The sequence below is a fragment of the Heloderma suspectum genome, chromosome 5 (assembly GCF_057233095.1).
Source record: "Heloderma suspectum isolate Gila_16-S chromosome 5, 16-S_ref, whole genome shotgun sequence".
Classification (NCBI taxonomy): domain Eukaryota; kingdom Metazoa; phylum Chordata; class Lepidosauria; order Squamata; family Helodermatidae; genus Heloderma; species Heloderma suspectum.
The window spans coordinates 39,713,993-39,735,234 of NC_139462.1; the positions used below are offsets into that span (position 1 = coordinate 39,713,993).

The window sequence follows — 21,242 nt, forward strand, 5'->3', positions numbered from 1 at the left end:
TCATCATTTCATTCCTAAATCGGTTGAAAGGCCGGAGTAGGGGTTGCACAAACCCCAGGCAAGATATATCGGAGGCATAAACTGACCAGGACCTCAAAACAACAAGAACAAAAATGTTAAAGTACAAACGTAATAAAAATGTGTTAATAATATCTGTATTATTTACAAGCCCTCTCAAAGTTGGGTCACCAGCTCCGAACGTATGCCAGTCTTAGTAACGGAAGAAGTTGCCTGGTCCATCTTGCCCAGTCTTGTCTGCCCAGACTGGCGGTGCCTTGCCTTTCCAAGGTTTCGGGCGGAGGCCTTTCGCATCGCATCACAGGCACCTGCTGATGGCCCCTGGAGGCGTCCTCCTGCAGGCGAAGGATGCGGGCCACTCCTCCTGAGCTATGGTCCGTTCCGCTAGCCCCCAGAGCGGGCGCTAGGTCTGAAGTTCCCTGCAGTTCCCTCGGGATGAAATGGCTAGGCTAGGCTCTCCAGAGCGGGCTCAGACAGGAGTTTTGTTCCCATCTTTGGCCCAAGAATCGGCAGATGCCAGAAGGGGACATTCTGCCTGGACTGTCGCTGATCGTGAAAGGAGGCTCAGGAGCGAGAAAAGTGTGGCTTGCGGACTAAAGGTGTGTATATGCGGCGCTGGAAAACAGTTTCACGGAAGCCCCCATTTTCTTCTGTCCAGAACTAGATCCGGGACTGTGGGTCGACTGAGCTTTGCTGTTCGGATTGGCCGGAGCCACCCTCTGGTTTGGAAGGCGAAAGGCGGTCATTATCGCGCTCTGTGGGCTCCTCTGTAAGAGGCCGTTGTCCTGATTTCTTAACTTGATCATCTATCACCCCAGGTCTATGCTCTCCCATAGGCTTCCTCGCCCCGCTCTGATTTGTTCGTGATCTATCCCCCACGCAGTGCGATCCTCTGTTCACTGGCACTTACTCAATGGAGAGTGTGCACAGAATGGCAGACGAAGGTAGGAACCAGAGGGAAGTTCTCTTGCGCAAACCCCTGGTTACGAATGGGACGCCATTCCTGTTGTTGAGGTTTACGCAGGGTAGGTTCCTGCTAGATCCTGTCTTACGCTGCAGTCCTGTACACACTCACCATTTCATTTACGAGGGCTTACTTTTGAGTAAATTTATATAAAATGGCGACGCACGCTTTCTTTCGAGAGAGAACTTACTGTGCCTTGAGATGGGTTTAGCCACTCTCCCCACACACCCCTTCCTTACTTTGCAGCAGCCAGGGTCTACACTAAGCCAACGGTCATTCCAGTTCAAGACGACTTCCCAAACGCCACGCTTGTTGCTTTCAACCCGCCTTCTCTAAGCCTGGAACGCTGATGATCGATTAACCGAATGAATGAATCCTTGATTCGATACTCTTCCACTCAAAGGGAAATAACAAAGCGATCACCTCTTGCTAACTACGACGCTGGCGTCACTTAAGGGTCGAGAGAACCAACCAGGCGTTCATTGCTCCCTGGCTAATAAAGACCCCCATCCAGCCATCTTTCAAACCGGGGTTTCCAACATGGCGCAAGAAATATGAGACTCTTCAGATCTCACCTTAATCTTGGGACAATTTCTGTAATATGAAAGTTTAAAAACAACAGTAACCGAGAAGACACCCCCCATGGATTGATTAATGGACCTGTTTTACACCCTTTTACAAACACACCTATGTTTTGGCATTCGCGTTATTCTTGGGAATATTAATTATTTTTCTGATATTTCTATGATACGTGTATTATGTGGTATTTAGAACCTCAGAAATGCAGCCCAGTGACACTCAGTGACAGCTGCAGCTGATACTCCTAAACGAATCCATAAAAAGCCAACACAGACAACATTACTCATTATTATTATTATTATTATTATTATTTTAAAAAAACGGACTAGCGTTGCAATGGGATCCAATTCACGTAAGGTAAGAATTAACATATAAAGGGATGTACAGCTCGAACTTCAGACTAGTTAAACTGAAGTGGTGGGATTTAAACCAGATTAGTTCCATTGATTCGGATTAAAGCATAATATTTCGTCTTAACTGGTTTAACAGAACAGACTGAGTTCTGTGATAAGTACAGACCAGAGAGAATTCCTCCCTTTACACTATTAGGAAATTTCTCCAGAAATCAGTAAACAATGGACAAACTATCAGAATTTTGATGTAATAATAATAATAATAATAACAACAACAATAACAACAACGTATTATTATTGAAAGGCATACTATCTAAGGCTGCAAGTCTATGCACACTTACCTCAGAATAAGCATAGGGTTGTGTTGTTAAATAAATAAAATAATTATCTAAACATGGTATTTATTTTCCCACCCTTCCTCCAAGAGGGTCAGAATGGCATCCATTTCCCCCGATTTTATCCACACAACACACCTGTAGATTAGGTCCAACATTACCCAGTAAGCTTCTTGACTTGACCCTGCATCTCCACGGTGTGGCTTCAAAATTTGAACTCCTATGTTATCCTAGCCATGGAATATGGGAGTGAGTGTGTGTGTGTGTGTGGGGGGGGGGGGCCGCTGGTCTCCTGCTTACCTCCCGCCACAGTCCTCTCATGAGGTAGACTAACAGGCCGCCCCTCCCCGCGTCAGGATGCCAAAGAACCAGCTTTCTGAAAAGTTATGCATGGCTCTCCCTAACCGTGCGCTGCGGTGGCTTCACACTGGAATGTGCGCATGGGTGGGTGGAATGGGACTTCGGCGCCACTCCCAGCCACAGCGCCTGGACGTGAGAATTCTCTCTAGAATTCTGGAGTATGGGGGAGAGGGTGTCCTTCATCCAAGGAAAACTTCAATGTGCATAAAGAAAGCTAAGATGCAAGCAACGCCTGTGATCTTTCGAAATTCCTGTTCGTTTCAGTTGGGGCTTGCGCAGGAGACCTTCCCAGAGGATTGGAGCCGTCCTTAGGGCTCAGTTGGGAGTTGATCTCTAATAGGTTTCAATAAAAACAGGATGGGGGGAGGTAGTACCACAGCGTTGCAAGGGATGGAGCCAACGGGTCCAAGAAATCCTGCCTCCAATATTGCCATACCTGACCAGGCAATCCAGAAGGCAATGTGCCACAAAGAGCGAGCATGCACATTATGAGTTGGATCCAGACTCAGCCATACTTAGAGTAGACCCACTGAACCAGGTGGGAGTGGGACTAAAGTTAGTGATACTTCAGACCCATTGATTTCAATGGTTTTATTCTAAGTATGAGTAAGTCTGGATCCAGCCCTGTGGGAGCGATGCACCAGATCCGGGATGGCCAACTTATTTTCACCAGCCTTGTGTCCAGCTCAAAGTGTGCCTTACCCTGAAGCCAGTTTTGAGGAGGGGCAGCACAGCCCAGAAACACATATGAGCATTACATGCAAGGACATCCAAATTGTGTTATATTAAAGTGGGGAGGTCTGAGTCCAATTCCCATCAGCCCTAGCCAGCCTGGCCAATCTTGAGGGATGATTCAAAGCCCCAAAGAGCATGGGGCCAGGTTACCTGAAGGATTGTCTTCTCTCATGTATACCTACCCAGACCCTAGGATCATCTTCAGAGGACCTCCTCCAGGTGTCCCTGACAAACGATGTGAGGCAGGTGGGTACTAAGGACAGGGTCTTTTCTGCTGTAGCACCTCGGTTGTGGAATGAGCTTCCCAGACAGGATCTCCTGACACTTACCTTGTGGTCTTTTCGGTGCTAGGCAAAGACCTTCTTCTTTTCCCGGACATTTTAGTCTTTCAGTTTCTGTTGTTTTTAAGTCTGTTTTATTTTTTATTTTTAAATCTTTACACCGCTGATAGTTTTTGCTTTGGTTTGATACTGTAGCTTAAAACTCTTAAAGTTTTATATTATGTTTTGTTGTGCTGTATTTTATGGTTCTAACTGTTGTAAATAGCCCAGTGAGCTTCACCTATTGGGGTGTATAGAAATGTAATAAATAAATAAAAGAAGTAGCAGTTCACCAACATCTGGAGGATCACAGCTTGTGGAACCCTATATTCAAGAGTGGGCTGTTTGTAACACAAATTGAATGCTGCCCCAATCTCCCGCCCCCCTTATGAGAACTGGCCAACACTTTTGCCTTTGGTAGCGTCTGCAGAGGCCAGAAAAGTCGTTTGGGACCAGTGGTAAAAGTTGCCCTTCTTGATCCAACGGCAATACTCCAACTGTGGAGCCAGCAGAAAGTGAAATGAACCTCTTGCAATATTGATTCAACCAGGCAAATTTTCTGTCCCTTTTCACCAATAGAGTTCCAGTTGGATGCAACACACATACACACAGGCACTATCTCTGTCATTCTTAGGTAAAACCTGTTTTGTCAAGATCTAGATCCCGTGTTAACAACATTCACACCTTCCAGACCAAAAAGGCTTCTTACCATCCCTTGTCAAAGCGGTCCTTCGTGGGTGTTCCTGGAAATCACTTTCCGGGGTCACTAATTAATCTGGGATAAATAGGCTCTCCTCTTTCTGTTTTCACAGTCGTCACTACGGGATGGAAGAACCTATTTTCTCTTAAATGTTCTCTGGGCAAGTGAGAAACAAACAAACAGACCTACCCTTTTACCCGCAGTTGGGAATCGAAGGAAAAGAGAAAGGAAAAATAGAAGGCTCTTCTTTTCCGTCAGCGTGGTCGTGTTTTCCAGCCCTACTATTTATTCCTCCACTTTCCCGTCGATCTCCCCAAACCTCCCGCTCCTGCGCGCCCCTCTTTCTGCTAAATTACTCCGTTGGCGCTTCTTCGGAGTCTCTGGCTAGACCAGTTGTCTTTTTACCTTTGGCTTGTTGTCTTTCGCCTGTCTCGGATGACCGGTTATTCGCCTAGATGAAGAGCCATTAATTACCCATTCAGTCAATATTAGGAAGGCGACAAAGCTTTTTACGTGAGATTAAGGAGACATCGGATTCTTCCACTAGTATATTCCTGCTCACGACTGCAGCTTTCGTTCTACATCCCCCCTCCCCTTCCCCCGGCGCCGATCTAGCAACGGCTGCATATATTAGGGTCCAGTGATCACGAAGAAGAGGAGAGAGTGTGAGAGAGAGAGCGGCGGGGAGGGAGAGAGGAACCATAGGTGATGTGTTATTTCCATTTGAAATATTACTGGAAGGCAACGTCGTTGGATTCGACGGTGGCACAGCTGGTCCTGCGAGTCGGAGATGGGATCAGACTGTGGGGGCCGGAAATGTAGGCAAGTCTCATTATTTAGCACAGTGGCCTTGTTCGGCGTCGGAAATAGGACCCCCCCTCTTTCCTCTGCTTCTTCCACCATTCTTCCTGCCTCCACTCTCTCGCTCCTCTCTAAATCCTTCAGCAGCTCCGTCCTGGAGATCCCTCTCAAGCCTTCAATAAAATGAAATAAAGCTACGCTCAACCCTTCTTAACTTCCGGAGTGTCTCTTTCCCTTCCCTACACAACGTCCTGCGAATAATTCCGAAGACATTAGATTGAATCCAATAAAACTATTTCACCACCATCGTCACCATTACCCAAAGCACTTTCATCTGTGCAAAGTACTTTCTCATGTAAATTTTCACGACAGTGAAGACCCTTAGGTCAAAAAAAGAGAGAGTGAGAGAGAGAGAGAAAGAAAAAAAGGGGGGGGGGAAGCCAGTGTGGTGGAAACTCCATGTTCAGAGGCAGTATAGCTCTGATAACCAGGTGCTGGAGGAAAAGTAACAGGAGATGGCTTCATACATGTCCGGCTTGCCTGTGAACTTTTAAGAGGCATCTGGTTGACCATGGCCAGAAGTAGACAATGTTGGACTTGACAGATCTTCATCTAACCACTGGTAGACAACCTGGTGCTCTCTAAGTTTTTGAACTACAGCTCCCATCAGCCCCACCTAGAATGGGCAATGGTCAGGGATTATGGGGATTGTAGTCCAAAACATATGGACTTGAGCATGCTCCGGGAGAGAGCGCAGGACAGGAAGGCCTGGCGTGCTATGGTCCATGGGGTCACGAAGAGTCGGACATGACTGAACGACTGAACAACGAAGTCCAAAACATCTGGAGAGCACCAGGTCAAACGATGAAAGCAATTCTTGCCTACCTTCCAACCAATGAACTAACGATGGAGTAAGAATTTGAACTCCGGCCCCAGTCGAAAATCAGCACTCCATCAGCTGTACTTGCTTTAAGCTGTTATTTCACTCATTTCTCAGCGTGGTCTGTCTATGGACTTCAATATACTTTCACGGATTACAAATCCTACATTGATATTACTCCCAAACCCCACTTCTGCTCATATACTGGTTTGGCCTAGCACATATATCCGGGTACCCATGGGCCTAGTACTAGGCAGATCAAAATCACTAGTAGTAGGATCATTAGCACATTCTCCCTGCCAGGACCAGATGGAGACAGCCCGTGGCCTAGGGTATTATCAAATTTTCTTTCCAGCAATTCCACCCGTAGCTCTGGTACTCCTGGAATAACATATGGAATCAGGAGCCAGCAACTTGCCTTGGCTGATGAAACAAACTCGCAAAGCGCTATAGAGTCAGTTTTCAACCTGCTTTTTCTTGTTTTCTTTTAAACAAATCGTACAGCTAAACTATCCAACATTTAGAACCAGACACAGATTATATCGAAAACGGCGGCGGGGGCACCCGTTTTTGCGCCAAGAGAAAAGATAATCTACTACTAGATTATGTCTACCTGTTTCTCCTCTGTTTATTAAAAAGCACAGAATGAAGCTAGAATGATGAGCTGCAAGTATTCCTTTCACTCACGCACAGTTACTGTACCTTGCAATTGTAAACCGCTTTGGAAAATAGCCTTCCCTGAAAGCGAGGTACAACTATCAGAATCAAAGGGATTTCACTTTGGTTAGATCCCTACTCTTTAAATCCAAATCCTTTCACAGAGTGGCTCGATCCTATGTGTATTTACTCAGGAGTAAGTTCCCTTGAGTTCAAAGGGGTTTATTCCTAACAGTGAAAACCTGAACGTATTTCCTTAGAAGTAAGTCCTGTTGAACTCAATTGGGCTTACTCCCTAGTAAGCATGTTTGGGAATGCAGTACTCCAAGTTTTCTGAAGGAAGATGCGTTAACAGCTCAAAGTTTGCATGGAAACCTGAAGACCAAGGCTCCTAATATCAGAGGCATACGTAGTCCGACCGTGGCTACTCCCAGGAAAAGGGACTCTGCACAAACTGAAAAGTACTTGCTTATTTATTATTACTTCACATGACCTTCAGGGATAAAACTTGCCTTGAAAATAGGTTCCATCTGCAGTTTAAATTATGCGGAATGCCATTGGGATGGCTTCTTGGCTGTCAGTGCAATCCTAAACATGATTATACAGGAGCAAGTCCCACTGAGTATTATGCAACTTACTCCCCTAATAAGAATCGTGTTTAGGATTGTAAGTGGCCTTCCTGCAGTGGAGGGGATCCAGACAAAATTTAGCATTTCGAAAGCTGCTTTCACTTTACATTTACAATACACTCCTACACTTGCCTACTGCGAGGTAACCACCATTGAATTCAATGGGACTCCCAGGTAAGTGTGTATAGGATTACATCCTTAAACATTGTGCAGCTGGATTAGAGACTTGATTGCCCCAGTGTTCAATAGGGAAACAAGTCCTGCTTAACACCGTAGGGCTCACGTCCGAGTAGACACACAGAGGTTCTGGCTACAGATTCTATTAATTTCAGTGGGAGATATGTTAAAGATATGATCAACTCTCCTATTGACCTTAATGGGATTTAAATGTGTTTTATTTTGCCCCATTTAAAAAATTATTTAAAATAAAACAGGTATTACTCAGTTAAATACATTCTAGTGATCTGTTGTACATTTTGGCTGAGTAATCAGATCCCGCATGTGTCTGAACTGCATACATTTGCAAACTACCAGACGATGTAGTGATGTATTGGACATCAACTTGGACAGCTTTAAAAAGGGATTAGGCAAATTCATGGAGGATGAGCCTCCTAATGGCTAATAGTTAGGATGGCTATATATAGCTCCAGTATCAGATGCTCCATGTCTTGGTGTAACAGTTTGCTGGGGATCCACAGTTGGAGGTTACTATTGCATTCATGTCCTGCTTGTGGGCTTTTCATGGGCATGATCTGGCTGGTCACTGTGAGAACAGAATAGACTTGATAGGCCTTTGGTATAATCCAGCAGGCTCTTCCCATGTTCCTAAGAGTTTTATATTCAAAAAGCATACTTTGTTTTTAGATGATGGATTGGCATGGTAGGTAGCAGTACCCTCTTAGGACATGCATTCCTTTCCCCCTCTTCTCTGCCACAGACAGAATGCCTCTTCTAGGTGGTGTTCCCCATCTTGGGTTGTATCCAATGGATTGCATCCAATGTCAGTCTAACAGACGCTAACTTAAGCCCCATTCATTTTAATGGATCCACTCTAAGTAAGGCTAACACTGGATACAATGCTTTGTAACTACTTGTATTAAAGGAACAACAAAACCCTTAATTGAGGGGCAGTTTTTAGTAGATCAATACTGTTAAAATCGATTAATCTGATGGCTAAATTACCTAACCATTGCAGAGCAATTTCTAAAACAAACAAACCGCCCTAACCTCTTGTTTGAATTAAACTTCCAAATGGGTCTCCTTCTCCTCGGCCTGCTTGGATGTTAAGCGTGGGTTGAGATTTCTGGCGGCTTATATTTAAGGGCGATGTAGGCCGTCCTAAACCTGTTCGGCCCTCTGAGCTCAATGCAATCTCCTTCCTAGCAGGCAAGTTTAGGAAATGTCACGCGCGGAGTCTTAGAGGAACCCAATTGTGTGGAGGGTTTCTCCCCTTCACTAGGAAAAATAGTCCCACTGAATTCAGGAGAGCTCATCCACCCCACCCCGACAAAGCGCAGGTTGGAGTACAGCCTCATACGGCTGGAACGGAATATTCACTGAAATGGATCTTGCTTGGGATCGAAGAGAGATGTTTTGACATCTCGACAACAGAAACCCGGTAGTTTCATAGGATCGTACACAGAGATATTCAACAGCCCGCCCGCCCCGTCAGCAACACATCAATATATACAAATAATTATCAAATCAGTCATTTCCGCTTGCATTCTTTTGAAGCTTACAGCCGAATCCTATGGATGTCTACTCAAAAATAAACCGCATTGAGGTCAATGTCTATAGGACTGCCGCATTCATTTAGGCGTTCAACCAGTGGCCATTTTTCCCTCCCTCCCTACACTTTGTATTCCTTTTGGGCAGCCAAGATATCAACCTGGTATTTTCCTGATTACGGGAAACTGCCCCAAACTTTGGCAACAAGTTAATGGAGCCATTTTCGTTGCCTTTTAAAACAAGAAACAAACAAGTAAACCAAACCAAACCAAACCTCCTCCTGCCCTGCCTCAACAATGAGGATTTACGGATTAAAATGCAAAGAAACAAAATGCACTTTTAGAGTTGTTTTTGATCAAAACAACCTCGCAGAGATGGAAGAGACGGACCATTTAGTTTAATTCAATTTATCAGTGATAAACTGAAAAATCTGACATAATCTCCATTCATTTCAATGGGGCTCACTTCCAAAGTCAAGTGGGTCTGGTAGGTTCGGTTCGGTTTTTAATTTAAAAAAATCTGTAATGTTATTTTTTTTATTGCATTTTAATGTATTGTTTTAACCATTTTTAACTGGTTGTGTAATCTGCCCCGAGTGTCATTTTTTGGTAGAAAGGCGGGGTACAAATGAACTGAATAATACATACATGGGCGCAAGCCTTCGGCAAGACGATGCCGGTCAATGGAGGTCCGCAAGAACACGAAGCACAAATCCCATCGCAGTAGGTAGCTACCCTGGACCAGCTCCTATTCATTTCAGTGGGGGAAAATGCTTTCGAACGTGTATTCCGAGTCCCTATTGTTGGGCGCACTATAGCTGCCAAGGGCAACAATTCTTTCCAGAGTTACTTGGCTGTAAGGGGGACTACTGAATTCAGCGGGACTTATTTCACAGTAAAGTGCTGGCTAAAGGCAACCCGTGGGATTTTTCTCCCTTAAATTCGGTAACGGCAAAAGGAAACACTTTTCAGTCCCATGTGTTTCGAGACCAATCAGGGTTAATCGTTTCCCTAAAGCTCTCTCATGAAACATGGGAATTTGGAAGAGATGGACCTTGCCCTCTATTCGTGCACATCTCTTGAAGTCAGTCAAGGCATTCCCTAAGACTTCCATTTCCCAAGGTATAAAGGCGAGGTTTAGGGCGTGATGATCCAGGCAAAACGAAGCACTGTCAACATCCCATTCTTTTCGGGGCGGGGGAGGATTAGGGGGGTCCCTTCATTCTCCCAGCGAACTCCGTAAGGCGCCTTCGCCAACATGGCGCCCTCAAGATGTTTTGCGCTATATCGCCCTTCATCCCTGACCATTGACCATGCTGGCTGGGATAATGGGGGGTGCAGCCCAGAACACCTGGAGAGAACCCGGTTGGAGGAACGTTGTAGTACAATGTCAAGGTTCTTAAGTTTGTCTGGATCACAGCCCTCAAGGATGTGACGGCTCAGTTTAGGGAAGGCTCGCTTATAGTCACGTACTTGATCCAGCGGCCCCTTGCCGTTCAAGGCGGTCGCCCTATAGCATCCATTCTACCAAAGCCGAGCATTATAGCCATATTACCTTGAACGCCAATGTAATTCAGTGATCGCCTTCCCTTCCCAACACCATGCATATAGCCTGATCCGTGGTCCAGCCACAATACCTGGTTTGGAGCCGATTTTGTTCCATCCTCCTCCATGGCAATAAATCGGCTTAGACCCCAATATAGATATATCAATGGTCTTTAAATGTTTACACAGCAATTTCCCTTCTGATTCAAGGGGGTGAAAACAACAACAACCAGCCCTATGGATCGTGCGCAAGGCAGGTAATGTAACGTGCTGGTACAAAACCCCAGGATCTTAGTGAATGGTTAGAAAAATAGCCATTTGTTGCTCAGCAAGGAGAGCGAAGAAAGGTCACGCAGCATGGGAAGACCTTTCCGTATTCTAAACCCTTTCTCGGTTTAGAAGTCCGAGCCCTCGCTGCTAAGTGTCAGTGGCTGCCAGGCGAGCATCCTGGAATTGCTAAAGGGTGCAATCCTATGCATGTTTAGACAGAAAAAAGTTCTACAACTCCCAGCATTCCCCAGCCAGCAGAGTTGCTCCTTAACATGCTCCAGTTGGGTTGAATAGCACAGAAAAGGTCCACCCCCTTCCACTGGGAGCAGATTTCTACCTCTAATGGGAGATGCTGTCCCCAGTTGGGAAATGCGACCACTGAATGAGGAGCTGGTTATCCCATATCAATAGCTCTGCAGTAATAGCTTGTAGTTTAGGGGGCAGAAACACACCTGTTGAGGACCACGGCTGGAAACCCTAATTGTGAATGTATTAAACTGAATCATTCTTTGCCTTTAATGGAATTTCCTTCCTTCTTTGAAAAGTGCTTCCAGACGAGAGGCTTTAATTGTGCAATCGCCTTGTCTCCTTCCTGGAATTTTAGGGATGTCTTCAATTGGTAGCCCTTCAGTGTTTTTCCACCGCTTCTTCTTCCATCTTTTTAAGAATTTATGTGTTTTCTTAACACACACAAAAATCCATTCAGGAAGAAAAGAGGGAGCAGCTGCACAATCTCTTTTGACTGGTCATGCTAAGAACCCTCCATCTGGAAGCGGGTCCTTCTAAAAGAATGTTAGCCCATTCCTCAGCATTTCCCCAATTCTCTGTGGCAATAGAGGAGCTCATTTTAAAAACATACTCACATAGTCATACTTGTACATAAAGGAGAGGGACCCCCAAATCCATAGTTGGGCGATACCTTTATTAGGAGTGGGTTCCCTCTACCACAGGGGTGGGCAACTTGTGGCCCTCCAGGTATTTGGGTCTACAACTGTCATCAGCCCTAGCCAGCATAAGCAATGGTGAGGGATGAATGGAGTTGTAGGCCAAAACATCTGGAGGACCACAAGTTGTCTACTTCTGCTCCAGTACATCCTTGATGGGCTCTTCCTAATGCTTCTCTCAATGCTTCTCTTGGCTTCTCCAGGTTAGCTATCTTGGCCTCAAGGGGAAAATGCGTTCCTCAAGAGCCAGGAGTTCACAGTACCACACATCCGCATATTTCTGGCAGAAGTGACATCCAACCTTAACATTCCCATTTCCCTTAGTAGACATGGATATGATGCTTTCCTAATAAGAACACCTCTTGTATCAGGGACTCACCTTTCCCTCACTGATAGGCCTTTCACCAGGAAATAAATTCCACTTGCTCCATGTGAGAATGCTTTAGGAGGATGTCTGTTTTGTTGTTATCTTGGTGTCACTGTCAAAATCATGCATCCTCCCAGATTTACTTCCAGATAGGGCTCTGATGTACCAGCTGAACATCAGGAGAAACTTCCTGACTGTTAGAGCAATACAACAATGGAACCAATTACCTAAGGAGGTAGTGGGCTCTCCCACACTGGAGGCGTTCAAGACGAGCCTGGACAGCCATCTGTCAGGGATGCCCTGACTTGGATTCCTGCACTGAGCAGGGGGTTGGACTCAATGGTCTTGTAGGCCCCTTCCAACCCTACTATTCTATGATTCTATGATTCTATACCCTCACTGCATTAATGAGGTTCTCATTGCAGTAATGAGATTCAGTGTGCGTCTGTGGTATCAGCACATCTAGCTATACACCTTGCTTAATATATCATATACCCATTTGCAATCATATACCCTTTGTCTGGGACCATGCCCAATTGAATTCAATGGGATTGCCTCCTGAGAGTAGACATGTATAGGACTGGACTGTAACAGCCTGAGTTCAATAGGACATATTCCCAGGTAAGAGTACATAAGATTGCAGCCGAACAGCACAACCCAATCAACACTTAAGTAGGAATAAATCCCATAGAACTCAAAATGGCTTACTTCTGAGAACATATGTATAGGGTAGCACATACATTTTTTTTCAAAATTGTTCTTTTAGACTATAGATAAGATATATAGTTATTCTGGAATCTAACCCCCTTTCTTTTACTCTTTAGCTTTTGAAATCACACAGCTTTCAATTTTTTGTATTAAAAAGAACTATTATAGAGTTGCATCAACTAAATGCAACTGAACAATTGAGATAGGTGTGTGTGTGTGAGAGAGAGACCCATTTGCACTAGAATAGTCCAAGTAAAGTCAGTGGGATTACCTTGTATCAGAAGGTTGCAAACTAAGATCTAGTAATCAATTTATCTAAATACTGTGCATTTCTATACTTAAAGCAACTTGAGTGGCATTGCTGTGCTTGCTTACGAGGCAGTATGTCCCAATGAATTCAGTGGAACTTTTCCAGTCATAAAACACATGGATTACAATTCATGCCATTTTAATAAACAGCACACAACTGTACCAAAAATGCTTCCAAAATGTGATTGTCCTGTCCTTGGAATTGGAATGGTTAACATAACAACATTTCTGCTGAACGAAACAACTTCCTTCTTTAAATAAGAACGTTCAGACCCAGCTTATTGTTATACACATTGTTTCCCCCTTTACAGTAACTCAAATGCATAAAGTTCACTGCTCACCCTAATCTTGTCAATGGAATTTACTTCCAGTTACATATTTTTAGAAGCCAATGGGACAATGCTTCTAGGGGCACAACCCTATACATGCTACATCTCCCAGCAGTCCCTAGCCAGCATGGCTGGCTGGGGCATGCTGGGAATTGTAGGACTTATTTCTATCTAAACATGCATAGGATTGCGCCCTAAAATGCATTTTGGATTGGAATCTAGAGAGCAATTTAGACTGCAATCCTAACACGTTTCCTAGGGAGTAAGCCCCATTGAGCACAGTGGGTCTTACTTCTGAGCAAATATGGACAGGATAGTGCAGTTACGAAGGGTGTGACTTCGTTTCTGACGTTCCGTGCTGTTGTTCCTGACACGCTCCTTCCTTGAATTCAGTGAGAGTTTGTGTGTGAGTCTGTGTGTGTTGTGTGTGTGTTTTTAAATCGCCACCAGCTTTGGAGGGATTGCTTACCAATAACACCTGGGGGCAAAGATACAACTGTTTCCCCCTCACACACAAACCCCCGAACCAAATTAACTTTGGCAAACGAGTATTTTCGTCCGGTATTTCCCCCCCTCCCCTTTCCCATAAACCTGTGCAGCAGAGGGCGCTGTTGCACTGCATTTAGGCCAACGCGCGCGGGCGGCGCGGCGCAGCACATAGGAGAGGAAATGGGGGTGGCGGCACATAAACATCACCAGGTCCAGCCGCACAGAATTCAACAGCCGCTAAAGCAAGCTTTAAAAGGCAGGGAAGAAGCAATAGAAGCTCCCCCCACGCTTTACTGGCTCGCATAAATTCCCCCCCCCCCTTGTGGTTGTCTGTTGCGGCGGCCACTGGCATCCATTATAATCTGGGGGGGGGGGTCCGTTCTTGACCTCAGTGAAGTGAGATCGCATCTATCACCTTCCCAAGGCTCCGTTGGGGATATCAGAGGGTCGATCCCGGCGGGAGGCTGACCAGAAAAGGGTGGACGAACTCACCATTGGCGCTGGGGTGTTGCCTGCCGAAGAGTTTGCTGCTAGAAGCTTCTTTCCGGCTCTCTGGAGAATCATTGAATTCTCCTTTTTTAATATCAGAGTCTTTGGAGAAAAGACATTCAACAGCAGAAGGTTGCACCCCTGAGAGGGAAAGAGAAGGAGGGTCGTTGTTCGGGAGAATGAAAGGACAGATCGACAGACAAGGAGAGGGATACAGGGAAAGAGAGAGAAAGTACGATTAGAGAGAGAAGGGGGGAGAGAGAGAGAGAGAGAGAGAGAGAGACTGAAAGCAAGCAAGCTTTTGTCACATTTGTGGACATGGAACGCTTTTCTTTATCCCCCTCTGTAGTCTAGGATCTGCGCAATCTCTCTCTCCCCCCCTTTCATTAAGCAAAGCCAATGTTTGCGCTGAGCTTTTCAGATCTCTGTGGCAGAGACAAAACACCGGATCTAGGAGAACGTCTAAACAGGAGGTGCCATTCTAGAAACAAGTCTTCCTTGTCTTCAGTTGGAGCCACGACACAAGGCAGCTAAGCCGAAATGCTGAGACTGATGCTCAATTTAGTCCCGATCACTTCAATGGACCTCATCCCAAGAATCCTTCTGGAGAACTCACACCGACGGATCAAACACTTTGAGCCTCTGGTCCTTAACATTTTTTTTTCTAAATACCCCCCCCCCCCCGATACCAAGCTACGGTGATAATCAGGGTTTCGATTCACGTGAACAACAACAGCAGGTCCCCTTACTTAGATTTGGAATCGGGCTGAATGTCTCCCGGTGGGTGTAAGGGAGGTGAGTAGTTTTGCCATTGACTGGGCTCCCTGTACAAGCACAAGGCATTTATTGATATACCCGCGCGCCCAGTTTTCGAATGGGCTTTTGAAACACACACACACACACACACACACACACACACCACAAAACAATCATCCACATGATAACGATGCAAATTGTTCTTGTTCAGTGCAAAATCGATCGGAAATAGTTATCTTACCTAACTGAACGCAAGCAGATACGAGTTTACGACAGTTCGACTCCATAACCCGTTATCTGCAAAACAGGAGATACACTGATGTTAAGAAGACATACAAAATAAACATCACGAACACGAGAAATCTCCACTTCGTGAAGGGAGGACAAGAGCCCTTTAAAGCAAAAACCGTCGCAAATTACCAACCATCATTCTGGAATGGGCGTGCCAGAAGGTTAAAAGGTGGCAGAGCTGCTGGATTTGAGGGAGGTGGCTGCAATCCTAAACACACTCTTTGGCGTTTACTTCATCATCAGGATCGTATTGTGTGTCCTTTCCCTTCCTATATACACCTAAATGCAAAAGGTATGAGAGTTCCCTAGAAATTCATATTTCTGATTTTCAGTTCAAGGAAATCGAAGGATGTCTATAGACTTAAGGAAATCGCCTTCAGCCCAGTGGGTCGACTGAATTGGTTGGTGGTTTGGACTTTTTGGTTTTCAAGAAAATCCAGGTGATTTTGGCCATGCAGTTACTTGAATCTTAATTCAGGTACTGTTAAAGACTAAACACAGAAGATACAATACGGATGTGATAGAATACATATTAATTGTTACCGTTGATTTTTAATATTATTGTTTTTCATCACGGATGCAAACCTAATGTAAATTCATGTGCAGCATTTGACGCCTGGAATCTGACTAACGCCCATCGCCTCTAGGGAAATTTCTCACTTGACATGACCGTCTCAATTCACTAATACTTGAAAGAGTTATTATAGGGGTGGGGGGAGTGGACTTCCCTTAGTTTTTTCTCTTTTTTTAAGGTGGGGTCTGTAGTCAGACATGGGTAGAAAATAAGTCCTGCCTCCCACCTTGCGGGGAGACAGCGAGAGGGAACACCTTTGCTCACGGTGTTTAATTAAAATGCGTCAGAATTAAACTTATCCCCCCCCATCCAAAACCAGCTTCGTTCAGTCAGTTGCACAAACCAGCATGGAACTTAAACGAAACATGGCATGGCACATTGTTTTCTACTGTGCTTCCATGCGGGTATGTTGTAGAATCCTAACCCCTTTTGATCCGGTGTCCTAGAAGCAGGCTAAATTAAAAGCGATCCAATTTACTTCTGCTATTCCGATCCTAAAGAGTTCCTACACATCAGTGGAAAAATAAGTCTCACGGACTTGTAGTAGGGCGCATTTGTACCCACGGGATCTAGCCGTAAGGGTGTGCGCTTACCTGGGAACAAGTCCCTTTAGACGCGCAGCCCCATCCTAAAAGTTAGGCACTCCCAAAGCCATTGGGCTGCTGCTTTGAGTCGATTGAGCCTACAAAGCCATTCTTCTTTGTCTGACTTTAAAATTGCTATGATCTAAATAAGAGGGGGGGGGGAGAGAACAGGTTTGGAGGACTCTCACTGTCTCCGCTACTTAACCCTTACTACGGAACCGGTTGCCTGGTTGAAAATCTTGACTTAGACTGCCCAGGCGCGTCCTGTTTTCAGGAACATCGTTGTGTGTGTGTTGGTGGGTAGAGCAGAGTACGCCAAACGTAAAAATAAAATGAAATATAGACTGATGGGGTCCGGCAATTAAAGGGCTTTCACTTTGCAAGAGCAGGGCGGGGGCGGGGTTGGCTCTGATGCCCTGGAAGGTAAGAGAGCTTCTCTTGAAAGGAGGGATGAGCCGGCGCTGTGATCGGAGACCGAGTTTCTGCAGTCCGCACAGTTCGGCTGTTCGTAGCCAGGGTGAAATTGACAAGAGGCCCAACCGGAGAAGCCCGGTCACGCCTTCCAGGTAGATGTATACTGAGTGTCTCCGTAGTATTAAAGAATGAAGGACTTCGATGGGTTCCCCCCCGCCATCTTCAAGACAGTCTGCTGATGGCCCGAGTGTGTGTGTACTGGGGGCGGGGGGAGAGAAGGAAAGAGGGTCGCCCACCCTTGTTCTCTGCCTAAGTGTCCCCTTGTCTCGCTAGGCCGAGCGCAGGAGGGCGCCTTCGGACGCGCTCTGGGGTTCCACTCTCTGAAGCTCCGGCTAATTTTGGTAATTCTGAGGTTCCGAAAAAAGCGGGGGGGGGGGAGAGGAAAAATCACAGGATTAGTGCCTGATTGAGATGTCTGTTCGTGAGATATTACAAAAATCATTATCAGCGCTCTCTACTAACTCGATATGAAGTAACACAGATGGGATTTTATTAGTCCAGGCTTCAAATGTTTACTTATGATAATTTGGTCTGAAAATTTGCATGTCATCATCGTTTGGGTAATTCCCCTCCCCCAAAGTACCCCTTTCCTATTTTCTCGGGCGCTCGCTATTAGCCAGTCCTTATCCTGCTTAGAATTGTGGAGCTGATAAATACATCTATCTGTGATGCTGGCTAAGATCTGAGGAAAAAGAAACCGCCATTCCAGAAGCCAATAAATAAATGTCCCGAATACGAACCCGCTCCTTCGACACACACACACACACACACACACACATATATATATATAGAGAGAGAGAGAGAGAGAGAGAGTTCACCCATATCCTAAGTACATTGACTTGAGAATGCATCCCATGGATTGCAATGCGACTGATTTTCCCAGTTAAGGGTGCTATGCACGGATTCTTACTTAGGAGAGAAGTCTCACTGAATTCAGCGAGACTTACTTCCGTGCACGCGCTGCAGAAGTCTGGTCAGGATCGCAACCTGTTTTTGAAGCCGAGGCGACTTCTTGCCCACAAACAGCCCGCGCTCCCAAGTCAGTTTACACGGAAATAGGCCCAACTGAAATAAAGGAGAAACCGCTCCAGGTAAATGTGTACCGGAACTGCACATCTGAAAGGTCAGTGGGTGTTTATTTCTTGGGACAACTCTTAGAATTCTAATATGACAGGGCAATTTATATTCCAAGCCGCAGAGAGCAGAAAGAGGTGGGCCCTGGGAGGCCATGCAACGCCTTTCCAATAACGAGGCCTAGTATATGATCTGTGGCGAAATTGTTAGGGAAGGCAATTAAGAAACCCCTGATTCCTCTCTGATGGTCCTTAAACCGTTTCTGTCAAGGCAAGCCTGGCATGACAAATTCGGTCACCCGGACTCAACGCCTGTCTGGATGGCTAGTTTATCTAACAAATTGAGACGTAGAACTTCTTTTCTTTCTCTTTTTAAGACCCCCCCTCACATCCACCCGCTTCCTCCAAATTTCGGATATGAATGTATCCTGCTAATCAGACTTCTAAACATCTGCGAAGTTGAAAGTTCTGCTTATCCACTCATTTAACCTTCTGCCCCATTCATATAAGTATATTAGTATTTATTTGATTACCAGCTTTACAGGGCTCTTGAGAAATAAATATATGTGCAGCACAAACCTAATCAGGATTCTGTGGAAGGAACTTCCCACTGATTATAAGAAAGTAGTTTAGAAGGGGGGGGGGGCACAACCACAATTTTTGTCCTGTAAAGAAATAACCTAAATTGATTATGAAAGACCCAGCTTCTCTCATTCTCTCTCTCTCTCTCTCTCTCTCTCTCTCTCACACACACACACACACACACGTGAAAATACAAGGCCCCTTACATGGAATAAGTAAATAATTTTCACAAGAAATACCCCAGATTCTTTCCTCCATATTTATATTAGACACCGATGCTAAACTGATTTACATGGAAGTAATCCAAGTGATCAAATCATTTGGACTTATTACCAAATCAGTGTGTGTGAGTGTGTGTGTGTGTGTGTGTGTGTGACTGGGATAAGAATTAAATTCTTGCTCCTTTGCAAAGATGATTCTCAACACAACTTTACTTATCTCTCATTATATTTTATTGTATTGGTTTTAATTTAGGAGTGTGGCAAAATTCGAAGCCTTTCAAACATTTTACAAGCAACATGCAATTAAATAACAAATACTGGGAAAACAAAATATAAGTGATTACAGATTAGAAACCAGGGTTTGGAGATGATTTATAAACCAAATTGAATTGGTACTTGACAGAGGACCCAAACCAGCACTTTTTATACATCACTGTTTTATGGGAGGGTTATGCATCACTAACCCCTGCTTAAACCCATTGATTTTTGATGCAAACCCACACATTATTGTATAAATGCAAGGCTGGGCCAAAAAAAAGGGAGGGGATGACAAATGCCTATGCATAATACAGCCCTGTATTTTTTTCGATTACTTTAAGGATTTGAAAGGCCAAACTGCTCGGAAAAGACTTCTTAGCAAACTGCCACCCTCCCGCTCTCGTTTTGCCAGTCTAATCCCATCGTTAATTTATGCCTCTTTTAAGGATCCCTTTATAAAAGAAAAGAAAGAAAAACAATTATTCATACTGCCTTTAGAGAATTGTTAACCTTCACATTTTGGGGGAGGGGGGAGAGAAAAAAATTGGGATAAAGGTCTGCATGTTTGGATTAAATAACACACCAGAGAGAAGAATATATTCACACTAATATCATCAACTGCATCCAGTATACTGTTTGCGCTACATAATTAGTTGTAGTTATTGTGGAAATTGTAATAGGAGCAAATGTAGTACTCATAGTAATAATGATAGAAATTGCTATCATGTTTATTATTAATACTCCAATGATAGGACGAGGATAATTTATTACATTTTCTTGGCGATCAGCAGTGGCGACATCTTCCAAATCGAGATGGAGCCCAGCCCTTAACACCTACGGCTAGAAATTAATTGGGGAAAAATTGGGATTGGCGAAGGATACAATTTCAGAGGGGCCTGTAACAGGTCTTACTTCCAATCCCCCCCCCCCGCCCATTTTCTATTTTCCTTGAGTTGTGGCCTCGGTGGGAATATCAGCCCCGATGAAGGCCGGTCTCCCCAGATGTCTCAGCAAGAAGAGAGGGACTGGTTTAAACAGGGAGCACGCGACGGGGAAGGGTGGGTGGCCGGGGGGACTGAAATACAGATTTCGGGAAGCCCACGGCCGAGCCTCTCCCGAGACCTGGGAAAAGCGCCTCCAACCCCGCCCCCCGTTTATCCCCCAAAAAACCGCGCGGCGGGGGGAGGGAGCCCGGCCTGCAGTCGCGACGGCGCGGCCAAGCCGGAGCGCCGCAAATCACCGCTCGGGACGCGCTGCCCCGAGCGGAACCAATCGGCTGACTCGCATTATCTCACCGCGCGGCCGCGGCCGGCCCCCTCGCCCACCGTGCTCACCGGCTCGGCCGCCTCCTGTCCCGCCGGCTCGCCGCCGCCTTCTCCCGCTGCTCCGGCAGGGCGGCAGCCCGTCGCGGGTCCCGGGTGGAGGGCAGGCGGAGGTGGAGAGCTCGCGTCGCCCGTCGCCCGTCGCCCGTCGCCCGTCGCCCGCCCCCGCCAGGCCAGGCCAGCGCCGGAGGCGGAGCCGGGCCAGGGTCCCGCGCGGGAGCGAGGGGCCGCCTGCCGCCGCGCCGTCCGGGGGCCGGGGCGGGCGGGATCGCGGTGGGTCGCGCGGAGCTTCCCGGGTCCGGCCCTCCGCCTCGCCTCGCCTCGCCTCCGGCTCCTTCTCCGCTCCGCTCGCCTCGCTCTGCCTGGCCGGCGAGCCGCGTGACGTCAGCAGAGATTCCACCAAACTAAACTCCGCCGCAGCGCAGCGCAGCGCAGGGGGGAGGGGGGAGACCGGGGGGAGGGGGGAGACGGGGGGCGCCGAGCCGCTGCTGTTGGGAGAAGACCTGACACGGGGGGCGGGGGGGGGAGACGGACTGGACCCACGGACCGATGGATGGATGGAAGGGAGGAAGGAAGGAAGGACAGGGCAAAGACCGATA

At 46.2% G+C, this 21,242-nt stretch overlaps 1 protein-coding gene across 1 annotated transcript in view; it reads right to left on the reverse strand.

Annotated features, from left to right (window-relative positions):
- Positions 1-21,011, reverse strand: part of PITX2 (paired like homeodomain 2) — a 34,665-nt gene extending 13,654 nt beyond the window's left edge. The window contains exons 1-3 of the mRNA XM_084855866.1: positions 20,656-21,011; positions 15,506-15,561; positions 14,512-14,649 (exon numbers count right to left, since the gene is read on the reverse strand). Coding sequence (XP_084711992.1) covers positions 14,512-14,649; positions 15,506-15,551 — 184 coding nt within the window. The 5' untranslated portion in view covers positions 15,552-15,561; positions 20,656-21,011. The remainder of the gene's footprint in view (positions 1-14,511; positions 14,650-15,505; positions 15,562-20,655) is intronic.
- Positions 21,012-21,242: the final 231 nt, after the last annotated feature.